At 38.6% G+C, this 13,120-nt stretch overlaps 1 protein-coding gene across 14 annotated transcripts in view; it reads left to right on the forward strand.

Moving 5' to 3' along the window:
• MTTP (microsomal triglyceride transfer protein) overlaps positions 1 to 13,120 on the forward strand; it is a 68,447-nt gene that overhangs the window by 16,165 nt on the left and 39,162 nt on the right. For all 14 annotated transcript variants that reach the window (XM_081596530.1, XM_081596571.1, XM_081596553.1 and 11 more), the window contains 3 exons: positions 663 to 850; positions 4,765 to 4,908; positions 11,146 to 11,253. In XM_081596530.1, the coding sequence (XP_081452656.1) occupies positions 4,765 to 4,908; positions 11,146 to 11,253 (252 nt within the window). In that variant the 5' untranslated portion in view covers positions 663 to 850. The remainder of the gene's footprint in view (positions 1 to 662; positions 851 to 4,764; positions 4,909 to 11,145; positions 11,254 to 13,120) is intronic.

Raw genomic sequence — 13,120 nt, forward strand, 5'->3', positions numbered from 1 at the left:
AACATTTTATTCAGGAACAGCTAATTTAAATTTACATATATGTTGCCTTGAAATGTACTCTCATACTGTAAGTTTGCTAATTTAGTTAATAGGATAAATTACCTTAGAGGGATATTGTTTAAATGTTCAAAATATCCAATGTAAGGGACTACCACCTAACTGCTGAAATTACTTTGGCTTTGACCTGTTGTATTTTAAATATGTTAATTGCAAATTATCAAGCAATCTCTGGCTGAACTTCTACTTGAAATCAAATTGTATTATTTGATTTTAAAGAAAGTTGGGCAGGGAGAGGGGAAGAAATAATATACATGTAAGTTAAAGCAATACAATGATATTTATTTTAAAATATTCTATAGTTCAACTAAGGCAATGTTTAGATAATCTGATTATTATTTAAAGATACAAACTAAGCTTTCTGAAGTGGAAGCTTATTTCTTTGTTAGTTGTTGCTTTTGTTGTTGTTCAACCAATAATTTCAGCGGATGAAGAAGCAGAACCGTGTTTCACTTAGCAAAGATTTACTCCCGTTAGCAAATATAAGCTCCCACTGGATACCACTGTGCTGGGAGAAGGAATGCATTGATGGCAAGATAGCATAGTCCCTGGCCTGCTGGGTGCCTTATAACTAAGACTTGACTTGTATCACTGTCTTTTTACAGGTCACACAACTGGTCTCTCATTAAATAATGACCGACTATACAAACTCACATACTCCACTGAAGTTTTTCTTGATCGGGGCAAAGGAAACCTCCAAGACAGTGTGGGCTACCGAATTTCATCCAATGTGGATGTCGTCTTACTGTGGAGGAGTCCTGATGGTGATGATAACCAACTGATCCAAATTACGGTGGGTATTTTCTACCAGAGAGATGCAAATATTAGATGTTAGCAAAGTCTTTGAGAAGTGTACCATTCAATAGCACTTGTTTGTGCTGTTGGTCATATGTTCATTGAGTGTTATCCATCACTAAATTAAGTAGATATACAGTTTTGAAGTTTTTGGTAATCAAAAATTATCTGATCTTTCCAAATTATTGAAGCAGACAAATGAAGGTGTCTACTGATAACTGAAGTATTATGTTCAGTTCTATATGTCATATTTTGTTGTTGTTCAGTAGCTCAGTTGTGTCTGACTGTGATCCCATGGAATGCAGCATGCCAGGCTATTAATATGTCATGTTAATAGGTAGAATAAACTAGAATCCATTTGAAATGTTCTGCATGTAAGGAGTGTGGAATCCATGTCATATGAAAAGCAATTGAAACCACTCTAAGTGAAGGAGGAGATAAATTGTGACCTTCTAGCTTTCCTGAGTTCCTTGATCTGACAGGTGGAATCACCAATGAGGGAGTAACCTATTCTGCATTCTTCCTGAGGACAGAACCAGGTGCTTCCTTGAATGGCAGTGTTTGGTCAGTTATGATGCTTTAGATTTATGTGTTGACAAAGAAGGTCAAATTAGATGGCCTTTGGGACCTGTTCCAACTTTAATATATGATTCCACATTTGCTTTTCAAGGACCTAAAAGCAATAGATTTCTTTAGTAAAGTCAGTTCCCCTACATGTCAGTGTGAAACAGGTACCAGGACCAAGATTTTCCTCATTGTAACTGGTAAGTAGTTGGTAATATACTTTATAATGAGGTATCATTGCAATACATTTATCAAGTGATCTTTACTTCTTTGGTTGTCTCTAATAGCTGTGTGTGTTTTCCAAGTTGGATCAAAACTTTATCTTCCAGCTCCCCATTTCTCAGTAGAACAGTATTCTGCAGAAAACATTCTGTACCTCTTTGTTCAGTAATCAGATTGTTAATCCTTAATTTTGTATGTATAGATGAGGTACAATGGGGCAGGATACATATCAAACAGATGGTACAGAAAGTGAAGAGAGCAGGCAGACAGCAACAGTTCAAAACAAATGAAGAGAGTGAAACGACATTAAAGAGCCATATTCCAGCCACAGTTACTGTAAAGCTGAAGTCACAGATTCCTTTAATGTCAGTATTTTTCAGTTCAGTTCAGTCGCTCAGTCATGTCCGACTCTTTGCGACGCCATGAATTGCAGCACACCAGGCCTCCCTGTCCATCACCAACTCCCGGAGTTTACCCAAACCCATGTCCATCGAGTCAGTGATGCCATCCAACCATCTCATCCTCTGTCTTCCCCTTCTCCTCCTGCCCCCAATCCTACCCAGCATCAGGGTTTTTTCCAATGAGTCAACTCTTCACATGAGGTGGCCAAAGTATTGGAGTTTCAGCTTCAACATCAGTCCTTCCAATGAACACCCAGGACTGATTTCCTTTAGGATGGATTGATTGGATCTCTTTGCAGTCCAAGGGACTCTCAAGAGTCTTCTCCAACACCACAGTTCAAAAGCATCAATTCTGCAGCCCTCAGCTTTGTTCACCGTCCAACTCACATATACATGACCACTGGAAAAACCATAGCCTTGACTAGACGGACTTTTGTTGGCAAAGTAATGTCTCTGCTTTTCAATATGCTATCTAGGTTGGCCATAACCTTCCTTCCAAGGAGTAAGTGTCTTTTAATTTCATGTCTGCAATCACCATCAGCAGTGATTTTGGAGCCCCCAAAAATAAAGTCAGCCACTGTTTCCACTGTTTCCCCATCTATTTCCCATGAAGTGATGGGACCAGATGCCATGATCTTAGTTTTCTGAACGTTGAGCTTTTTTTTTTTTTTTTTGAATCTCGTTCATCCATGAACGTTGAGCTTTAAGCCAACTTTTTCGCTCTCCTCTTTCACTTTCATCAAGAGGCTCTTTAGTTCTTCTTCACTTTCTGCCATAAGGGTGGTGTCAATAATGGTGGTGACCATCTATGGTGGTCTCATATCTGAGGTGATTGATATTTCTCCCAGCAATCTTGATTCCAGCTTGTGTTTCTTCCAGCCCAGTGTTTCTCATGATGTACTCTGCATATAAGTTAAATAAGCCGGGTGACAATATACAGCCTTGACGTACTCCTTTTCCTATTTGGAACCAGTCTGTTGTGCCATGTCCAGTTCTAACTGTTGCTTCCTGACCTGCATACAGGTTTTTCAAGAGACAGGTCATATGGTCTGGTGTTCCCATCTCTTTCAGAATTTTCCACAGTTTATTGTGATCCACACAGTCAAAGGCTTTGGCATAGTCAATAAAGCAGAAATAGATGTTTTTCTGGAACTCTCTTGCTTTTTCGATGGTCCAGCGGATATTGGCAATTTGATCTCTGGTTCCTCTGCCTTTTCTAAAACCAGCTTGAACATCTGGAAGTTCACAGTTCACGTATTGCTGAAGCATGGCTTGGAGAATTTTGAGCACTACTTTACTAGCATGTGAGATGAGTGCAATTGTGTGGTAGTTTGAGCATTCTTTGGCATTGCCTTTCTTTGGGATTGGAATGAAAACTGACCTTTTCCAGTCCTGTGGCCACTGCTGAGTTTTCCAGATTTGCTGGCATATCGAGTGCAGCACTTTCATAGCAACATCTTTCTTTCTTATCTCTCCTTGCTATTCTTTGGAACTCTGCATTCAGATGGGAATATCTTTCCTTTTCTCCTTTGCTTTTAGCTTCTCTTCTCTTCCCAGCTATCTGTAAGACCTCCTCAGGCAGCCATTTTGCTTTTTTGCATTTCTTTTCCATGGGGATTGTCTTGATCCCTGTCTCCCGTACAATGTCACGAACCTCTGTCCATAGTTCATCAGGCACTCTGTCTATCAGATCTAGTCCCTTAAATCTATTTGTCACTTCTACTGTATACTCATAAGGGATTTGATCTAGGTCATACCTGAATGGACTAGTGGTTTTCCCTACTTTCTTCAATTTAAGTCTGAATTTGGCAATAAGGAGTTCATGATCTGAGCCACAGTCTGCTCCCGGTCTTGTTTTTGCTGACTGTATAGAGCTTCTCCATCTTTGGCTGCAAAGAATATAATCAATCTGATTTCTGTGTTGACCATCTGGTGATGTCTACGTGTAGAGTCTTCTCTTGTGTTGTTGGAAGAGGGTGTTTGCTATGACCAGTGCGTTCTCTTGGCAAAACTCTATTAGCCTTTGCCCTGCTTCATTCTGTACTCCAAGGCCAAATTTGCCTGTTACGCCAGGTGTTTCCTGACTTCCTACTTTTGTATTCCAGTCCCCTATGATGAAAAGGACATCTTTTTTGGGTGTTAGTCCTAGAAGGTCTTGTAGGTCTTCATAGAACCGTTCAACTTCAGCTTCTTCTGCGTTACTGGTCGGGGCATAGACTTGGATTACTGTGATATTGAGTGGTTTGCCTTGGAAACGAACAGAGATCATTCTATCGTTTTTGAGGTTACATCCAAGTACTGCATTTCGGACTCTTTTTGTTGACCATGATGGCTACTACACTAAGGGATTCTTGCCGACAGTAGTAGATATAATGGCCATCTGAGTTAAATTCACCCATTCCAGTCCATCTTAGCTCGCTGATTCCTAGAATGTCGACGTTCACTCTTGCCATCTCCTGTTTGACCACTTCCAATTTGCCTTGATTCATGGACCTAGCATTCCAGGTTCCTATGCAATATTGCTCTTACCTAATTCAAAAATCTAATTTTTGAATACCTTCTCCTTTCTTTTAAAGATGATGGCTAGGTACTGTGAATCATATATTGAATGACAGAAGAAATTATGGCCAACCCTGTTTTTTGCTTTACCATTTGATTTTCTAGGAAACTCTGATGGAAACAGATATAGGAAGTTTTTCTAATAGGTTTCTTTCCATTATTCCAGATGAAAGATGTAAATGTTGAAAATGTGAATCAACAGAGAGGAGAGAAGAGCATTTTCAAAGGAAAAAAGTCATCTCAAATCATAAGAAAGGAAAACTTGGAAGCAATGCAAAGACCTGTGCTCCTTCATCTAATTCATGGAAAGGTAAAAGAGATTTTTGGAGTTCCATGTCTTTTTTTCCCCCAACTTCATATTTTTATTCCTTGGGTAGAAATTAATATTATTTTAGGTGATCATGGTGTCACTACTTTTGTGAAAAGTGGAGCTTTTTTTAAAGAACTAATAAATAGAAATCACAAATTAAATGTTTCAGAAGTAAATCAAGGCATTGGATTCACTTATATTACTTAGCCATTTATGTTCCCTATTTTTATGAAAAATCTTTATAGTAAAATCAAGTATTTGTTTATTGATGAGAGGCAGTATTAAAAGGTACATTCCTCATTAAATTAGAAAAGATTAAAAAGCTACTGTAACACAATAGGTCATCATGGATGAATGGATAAATTCAGGAAAGTAGACAAATTATAAGAATGAAATGATCTAAATTAGATAAGTGATATAAACTTGTCATAAGAGTATCAATAACTGGCTCAAGTACAAAACTGAAGCTTTTGAAGGGACATGGCATTTCTAAGATAGAGTTGATTTAAAAAGAATTTAGAGATTATTTTAAAGTTATGACTTTGAAAAGCATTTTATATACTAAAGTAATGAATGAGCTCTATATGTTGGAAATTTGCTCTGAAAATTCTGTAAATGTGATTACTTATAATTTGAGTCTCATCTCTTAAAATGGTCTTAGTATGTTTGGAATTGAAACACAATTGTGATCTGTGAATTTTCAGGCATTAAATATATGGATTTATGAAGAGTATAGATGTTACATTGACATGTAAAAAACATACTATATTAGTAAAGATGAAAGCTTACGTTCAGGAATTAATGTAGAAAAACAGAAAGGGATCATTAAAACTTCAAATCTCTAAAATTTCTCTAGATCAAAAATTTCTAGATTCAAACTAAAAATGAAAACAAATACTTTAAAATATAAATTTAAGACATGTAATATGTTGCTATTCCTGATGCTCATTTTTAGTAAAGTACTAAAAAGGGATTCTCAAGAAGGATTATTGTATCATCACTTTCTTACAACCAAATATGAATCACCATTTCAGGAATGCTTCTCTCCCTTCTCTACTTGTGAAAATATTAATACTTACTCTGCTTCAAGCTTTGCTTACAGGCCCTTTCTTTTGTAAAGTTCACACTCTTTTAACCAGCTGGAAATAACTATCCCTCTTTAGAACCTTCTTAGCACATTATAGCTCACTCATAGCCCTTATCACTTTCCTTTTGGTCATTTGCGTTTATTGCTAGATGATGCGTTTTGGTGAAGAAAATTGTTCTTCCCCTTTATATTCTAGCCCTTCTACTCTCTTCCTGCGCAAAACAGTCAGAACCAAGTCTTGCACTGACTGATTCAGTATTCTGGAAGCCTTTCCTAAACCCCATGCTCCCCTGAGCCTACCCAGGTATTGCCAGTGGTAAAGAACCTGCCTGTTAATGCAGGAGACATAAGTGGGTTCGATCCCTGTGTCAGGAAGATCCCCTGGAGGACAGCATGGCAACCCACTCCAGTATTCTTGCCTGGGTAATTTTATGGACAGAGGAGCCTGACAGGCTACAGTCCATGGGGTCACAAAAGAGTCAGATACAATTTAGCTAAAACATACTTAATGCTTAATACTTGCACTGACTGAAGGTATTACATGAATTCTCTCTTCTATCTCCATAACAGCCCTGGGAAGCAGGTGCTGCTTTTTCATCCTCTTGTAATAGATGAGGAAACCAAAGTTAAGAGAAGGAAAGAAACTTGCCTAGGGTCACACAATTAGCAAGTGGCGGAGCTGGGACTTAAAAGAGAGGGTGTGTGGAAACTTCTATGTTTTTACTGTCTTTTCTAGCTGGAAAGCATTTGGTGGGGGGGGAACCATGTCTCTGGTTGCTTTGCAGTCTTCTTGTCATTCTTCACTGTATCTATTAACTCAGTTGATTTTCATGTGGCCCAACTTTGTAAACAACAGGAAATACTGTTATTTTTTCCTTTGGCATTCCACTGTGGCAACATGCTTGAGCCATAACATATTAATTGCATTTATAATCTAAGTGTGAAATGTTAGTCACTCAGTTGTGTCCAATTCTTTGTGACCCCATGGATTGTAGCCCACCAGGCTCCTCTGTCAATGGAATTCTCCAGGCAAGAATCCTGGAGTGGGTAGCTGTTCCCTTCTCAAGGGGTTTTTCTCAACCAGATCAAACCCAAGACTCCCACTTTGCAGGTGATTCTTTACCATCTGAGCCACCAGGGAAGCCCAAACCAGTCAGTACTAAAGGAAAGCAACCTTTCCTTTCATTGAAAGGACTGATGCTGAAGCTGAAGCTCCAATACTTGGGCTAAACCACAACCAATCATTTTATAGCCCTGTGGGTGGCAGTTGAGTACAAAGTCTTTGGTTACACATACAAAAGAACTCAGTGTCCTCCCTGTACAAAGGCTGGGATGGAGCTGCCACATCATTATTTCAGTGACCCCAACGTGTTGTTTCTGCGGGAGCTGTTTCTTGTGATGATTTACCGTAGTCACAAGTTAAAGTACATTGTGGTATCTTTCATTTATGTGATAAAGTACTTGTTGGAAAAAACATGACCCTGGAGATAAAGAAGCCACGTGGAATTTTCAGCCACTTCACTGTCAGAAATACCATTATTTTAACTATCACATCATCTTACTATGGGAGAAATTATAAAAGGAAAGTCTGTACTGCTGATTGGCAGTTTTCTCAGAGAGTATTTTCTATCCCAGACTCAATTTAAGTTTTACTCCCTGAAATTTCTGTGATCTCAAGGATACTCACCAGCATGTATTTTTGTCTTCTCAGAGTCCAAATTTACATTATAAAAGATATCCCATGAATATACATAGATGCATGTTTATTGCACATATGTTTTTTTCATCTCCCCCTACTTAAATGTTTGGGTATGATTAATTTATTTACAAATTCACGAATTAAGTTGGAAACATGACAGTTTTCTACTTAAGACTGACATGAAAAAGATGCCTCGTTACCACATGGATTCTTTTTTGGCCTGAAATGCTAATCCAACTAACTGGAATATTACTAGATTTCTATTTCTGGTTTTCACTCAGTATTGATTGAATTAATCATGTGGCTGCTGAGTCTGCCCTTTCATTTTGTTGTCCCTAGGCATTGATTTGCTCTCTGAATCTGGCAGCGTGGCTCCTGTACCCACACCCTACCTCCAAAAGAAAAGTGACACCTTGAAAGCCTCCTAATTCTTTGTGTATTTCTTCACTTGTCTGTTTTACAAGGTACCATTTCCTAGCTATGCTCTTTCTTAGGTACATATGAAAGAGACATACAAAGCTTCAGCTAAGTAGACTAAAGAAAGTGACTATCATCTGTTTGCTGTGATCCTGTTTGTTTAGTTTTGATCTTTGGCCAGTTAATGAAATTTTGCTTTCTCTTTTTCATAATGAATGTGTAAATTGAGGGAATGTATAGAAGCATTTTTTTCTTTAAAAAATATGAATAATCCCTACTGATTTCTAGGGGAAATTGGCCCTCAAAATTTGGTCAGAAGAAGCACTGCATCTCCTTCGTCACAACCCACACTTATCCCTCCGTGTTTCGTTTCTTTGGGTTGACAGCTTACTTTGTGACTAGGCTATGCCGCTCTTTGGAAGCTTCAGGGACTGTGAGTTTAGATAAGAGTCCTGTGCTCTTGGATATTCAGAGCTCATTTCAAAACTGAATGAAGTAATCAGGTTTATGGCCTGAATATAATAAAACTTACTCAGTTCCTGTTGTGAAATAATGAATTTAAGATTGTGTTAGCCACGTGGATTAAACTTCAAAGTTCTGATTTTATTATTTTCTTAATTATCAAAAGTCCACTTTATTCTAACAGTTTTGACATTTAGCTAGTATGGACACAAGTGCTGTCTTCCCTCTGGGTCTCAGTGGTCTGCAACTAAAGGGAGGGAATTTAGGCCCCAAAGGTTAGCAGGCATACAAAAGGAAAAAGAGACTTGTCCACTTTTCTAGTTCTATGGAGACAATAAAAACTAATAAGAGGAATGAAAAAGAATTTTCTGTCTCACAGTTTGTGTTGTTCAGCCTGCCAGAAAAAAAAATTTGTCACACCGTTTTCTTAGGGATATAACAGTCAAGATCAGAAGAAGAAGTAAGAGGAGAATATTTAACCTTATATATGAAAATTAAATCTGTCAACTGGGTTTATTAAATTTTAGGTAAAAATTTGTAAGCAATTCAGGCATATTTTATAGCTCGGAAAAAAAGTGAGGGTACTGATCTGATGATAGTACAAGTATTTTTCCTACTTAATGGATCCTCTCACTTTCTGAGGTATTTAAGGCTCAAGCCATAAATGTCCCAGACCGTAGGCATGTGCATATTGCTACCAAGTGAGCCCTTCTGACCATGTATGGGCTCAAGAAATCCAGTTAGGAGCCTTTAATAGTCCTGATATTTGGAGATTAAGTTCTCCCAAATATTTGCAAGGAAAGTTACACTCTAATTCCTCAAAGGTAAGAAGACCTAGTTTACAAAATAGAACATCAGAAACTCAACCTTAGTTCTGAGAAATTGTCAGTGATTTGTTTGAGAATATGATACCGTGGATTTCCAGACGTTGAGGTCACTATTCCAGTTCCCTTTTAACCTGGACAAACACAATCCCAACATTTATAGGTTCATCCAGTGTAATGACTAAAATTGATTGCCAGATAAAGTACCCAGTAAATCTGTCCCTAGGCAGAATATATGTAGAAAATAAAAATAGAAAATTTGAGGTACTTTGAATTATCAGGCAAAGTATTTTCATCTAAGGTATCAGGGAGTTTTCATGTACACTAAATTGTTCAGATTGGCATTAATTGAATTTATTGCACAATGACTGAGCTTTCAGTTTTACTTGAGAAGTCATGGTTGGTTTTAAAGAGAAATAGGAAGGCATTCAGGATATTTCTGGTAGACATGCATCTATAATTACCATAAACCTTGGGAATTTTTATAGGGAAGCTATATCCATCCTCTCCATTTCTAAATCATGTGATGTGTTTGAAGTCAATACAGGGTAAGAAATGACAGCCTGCTTTCCAGAAAATTCTTTGTATTTTTATCCTTGTTTCTTAAACATGAGCTAAATGGTCAAAATGGTATGAGACATAGTTATCATCTCTGTGCCTGTAAATGTCAAGGATGAAACAAAGCTAAGATAAGCCATTTACTATTGCAGCCAAATCACAGTCCCCTTCCTCATTCTAGCCTTTTACCTGCTTTCTGAAGAGAAACTCAAAGCAGTGCCTGTGGCAGGCCATGCAGTGTTAACACCCTAAACCTCAAATCTTCCAACCTTCTGTGTCTCCTCATACCCAAGGCCAACAGGAATGCTCTGGAGGGCCAAAGAACATCAGTCTTGTGGAATTTTGTCCATGGGCATTTTGGCCGCGTGTGGGCCCTTATCATAGCCCTTAGAGGCCGTGCTGTCTCGGGATTCTCAAGCATGATGACTGCCATTCTCTACAAGAATCTATTTCTGTGATGTTACTTTGAAACTTGATTAGTTTTTTAAAATTCTACTTATATATTGTTGACCGTGATGAAGACTTGATTTTTGTCTTCACTGCTGTGTGCGGGAATTCTCTAGTTGCAGGGGCTCTTCTTCCTTGAGGTCCAGGTTCCTCATTATGGTGGCTTCTCTTGCTGCGGAGCACGGGCTTTAGGGGCACAGGTTTCAATAGTTGTAGCATGTGAGCTCAGTAGTTGTGGCACTCCAGCTTAGTTATTCTGTGGCATGTGGGATCTTCTTGGACCAGGAATCAAACCCATGTCCCCTGCATTGGCAGGCAGGTTCTTAACCACTGGACCACCAGGGAAGTCCAAACACTGGTTAATTTTTGTTCCAAGCAGAATTACAGGTAGGGAATATATCGACATGCTTGAAGAGAATGTTCCTGATTTCTCTTTCTTGGGCAATCCTTGTTTTCACAGAAACCCCATCCTGTATCAGTGCTCTTTTTCCTTTCCTATGTTATTCCCATCACGTCCAAAGCCTTCATTATCAGCCTCCTGAAATGTCATATTTTGGTGGTCTAGCTTTTTGAAATGTAAATGGCTTCTTTTCACAAAAAAATAAGTCCCAGCTTTGAACTAACAGATCTCTTTCTCCCAGGATTGATAGGGGTGAGAATCTAACCTTTCCTGCTATTTATTTAACCAAGTCTTGTAAATGATCCATTTCTGCTCTATTTATGTTTGTTCTTTTTTCACCTAGATCAAAGAGTTCTACTCATATCAAAATGAACCAGCAGCCATATTAAATCTCAAGAGAGGCCTGGCTAGCCTATTTCAGATGCAGTTAAGCTCCGGAACTACCAATGAGGTACTTAGTAATATTATTAAGCATCTAAAATCTTATTTGTTAATATAGTTACTAAAATTGTTTATATGGGTTTCTATTTGGAGAGATTCAGTAAAAAAAAAAAAAAAAAAAAAATTTACTCCTATGGTAATGATTAGAAAAAGTGAGTTGGGTAGTTGTCTTATTTACATATGAAACAAATTGTCCTTTACCCCAATTTGTATTTGAATACAGGGGAAAGGAAATTAGAATCAGTTATACTAAGGAGACCTATAAAAGGACTGAATGATCAGTTCAGTTCAGTCGCTCAGTCATGTCTGACTCTTTGCGACCCCATGGACTGCAGCATGCCAGGCTTCCCTGTCCATCACCAACTCCTGGAGATTACTCAAACTCATGTCCATTGAGTTGGTGATGCCATCCAACCATCTCATCCTCTGTCGTCCCCTTCTCCTCCCGCCTTCAATCTTTCCCAGCATCATGGTCCCCTTCTCCTCCCGCCTTCAATCTTTCCCAGCATCAGGGTCTTTTCAAATGAGTCAGTTCTTCACATCAGGTGGCCAAAGTATTACAGTTTCAGCTTCAGCATCAGTCCTTCCAATGAATATTCAGGACTGATTTCCTTTAGGATGGACTGATTGGATCTCCTTGCTGTCCAAGGGACTCTTAAGAGTCTTCTCCAACACCACAGTTCAGAAGCATCAATTCTTCAGCGCTCAGTTTTCTTTGTAGTCCAACTCTCACATGCATACATGACTACTGGAAAAGCCTTAGCTTTGAGTGGACAGACCTTTGTTGGCAAATTAATGTCTCTGCTTTTTAATATGCTGTCTGGATTAGTCATAACTTTTCTTCCAAGGAGCAAGCATCTTTTAATTTCATGATTGAATGATAGAGACCCAAAAAACCTTGGAAAACATTCCAGTGACCTCACTGTGCATCCCTATGCCATAGGGAGGTTATAAAAATAAAGATTCCCTGGAGTCACTGCAGAGATTCTGGTTCAGTAGATTAGCATCTGTATTTTAATAGTTTTCTCAGCTAATGTAGTTGCATTGTCAGTTTGAGGAACCACTGGTCTATATGAACCCTTCCATTTAATAGATGAAAACTATGGTTGAACGACAGAGTTTAGTGGCTTCGCAAGTATTATATCTAAAGCAGAGCTGAGGACAAGTTTTCTTGTCTGAATTCAGCCAGTTCATGAGCTGGTAAGAAAATCTGATGGCAAGGCTGGGCCAAGGGAATGCTGGTTAGCTTGCTGGAAAGACTGAGGGTAGAAAGACTGGCTTGTAGAGGCCAAAGGGACACCTCAGAGAAGCTATACAGAGTCAGCATTGAGATGTATTTGCCTACATTCAAATTACTGATGTGCCTTATGGGGAGATGAATTAATCCCACAGGTTTTAAAGGATTTAGCTCATCAAAGCATATGTGTGTTTGCATGTACACACACACACACACACAGCCTATACAAAGTATTAAAAGTCAACTCCCCTCACCCCATAATTACCCATTTGAGAGATATGGATTATGACTAGGTCATTTTTTTGGGTTCCAAAATCACTGCAGATGGTGACTGCAGCCATGAAATTAAAAGACACTTGCTTCTTGGAAGAAAAGTTATGACCAACCTAGAGCATATTAAAAAGCAGAGACATTACTTTGCCAACAAGGTATGTCTAGCCAAAGCTATGATTTTTTCCAGTAGTCATGTATGGATGTGAGAGTTGGGCTGTAAAGAAAGCTGAGCATCGAAGAATTGATGCTTTTGAACTGTGGTGTAGGAGAAGACTCTTAAGAGTCCCTTGGACAGCAAGGAGATCCAACCAGTCCATCCTAGAGGAAGTCAGTCCTGGATATTCATTGGAAGGACTGCTGAAACTGT

The sequence above is a fragment of the Giraffa tippelskirchi genome, chromosome 1, assembly GCF_054371585.1.
Source record: "Giraffa tippelskirchi isolate mGirTip1 chromosome 1, T2T-mGirTip1v1.2.pri, whole genome shotgun sequence".
Lineage (NCBI taxonomy): Eukaryota > Metazoa > Chordata > Mammalia > Artiodactyla > Giraffidae > Giraffa > Giraffa tippelskirchi.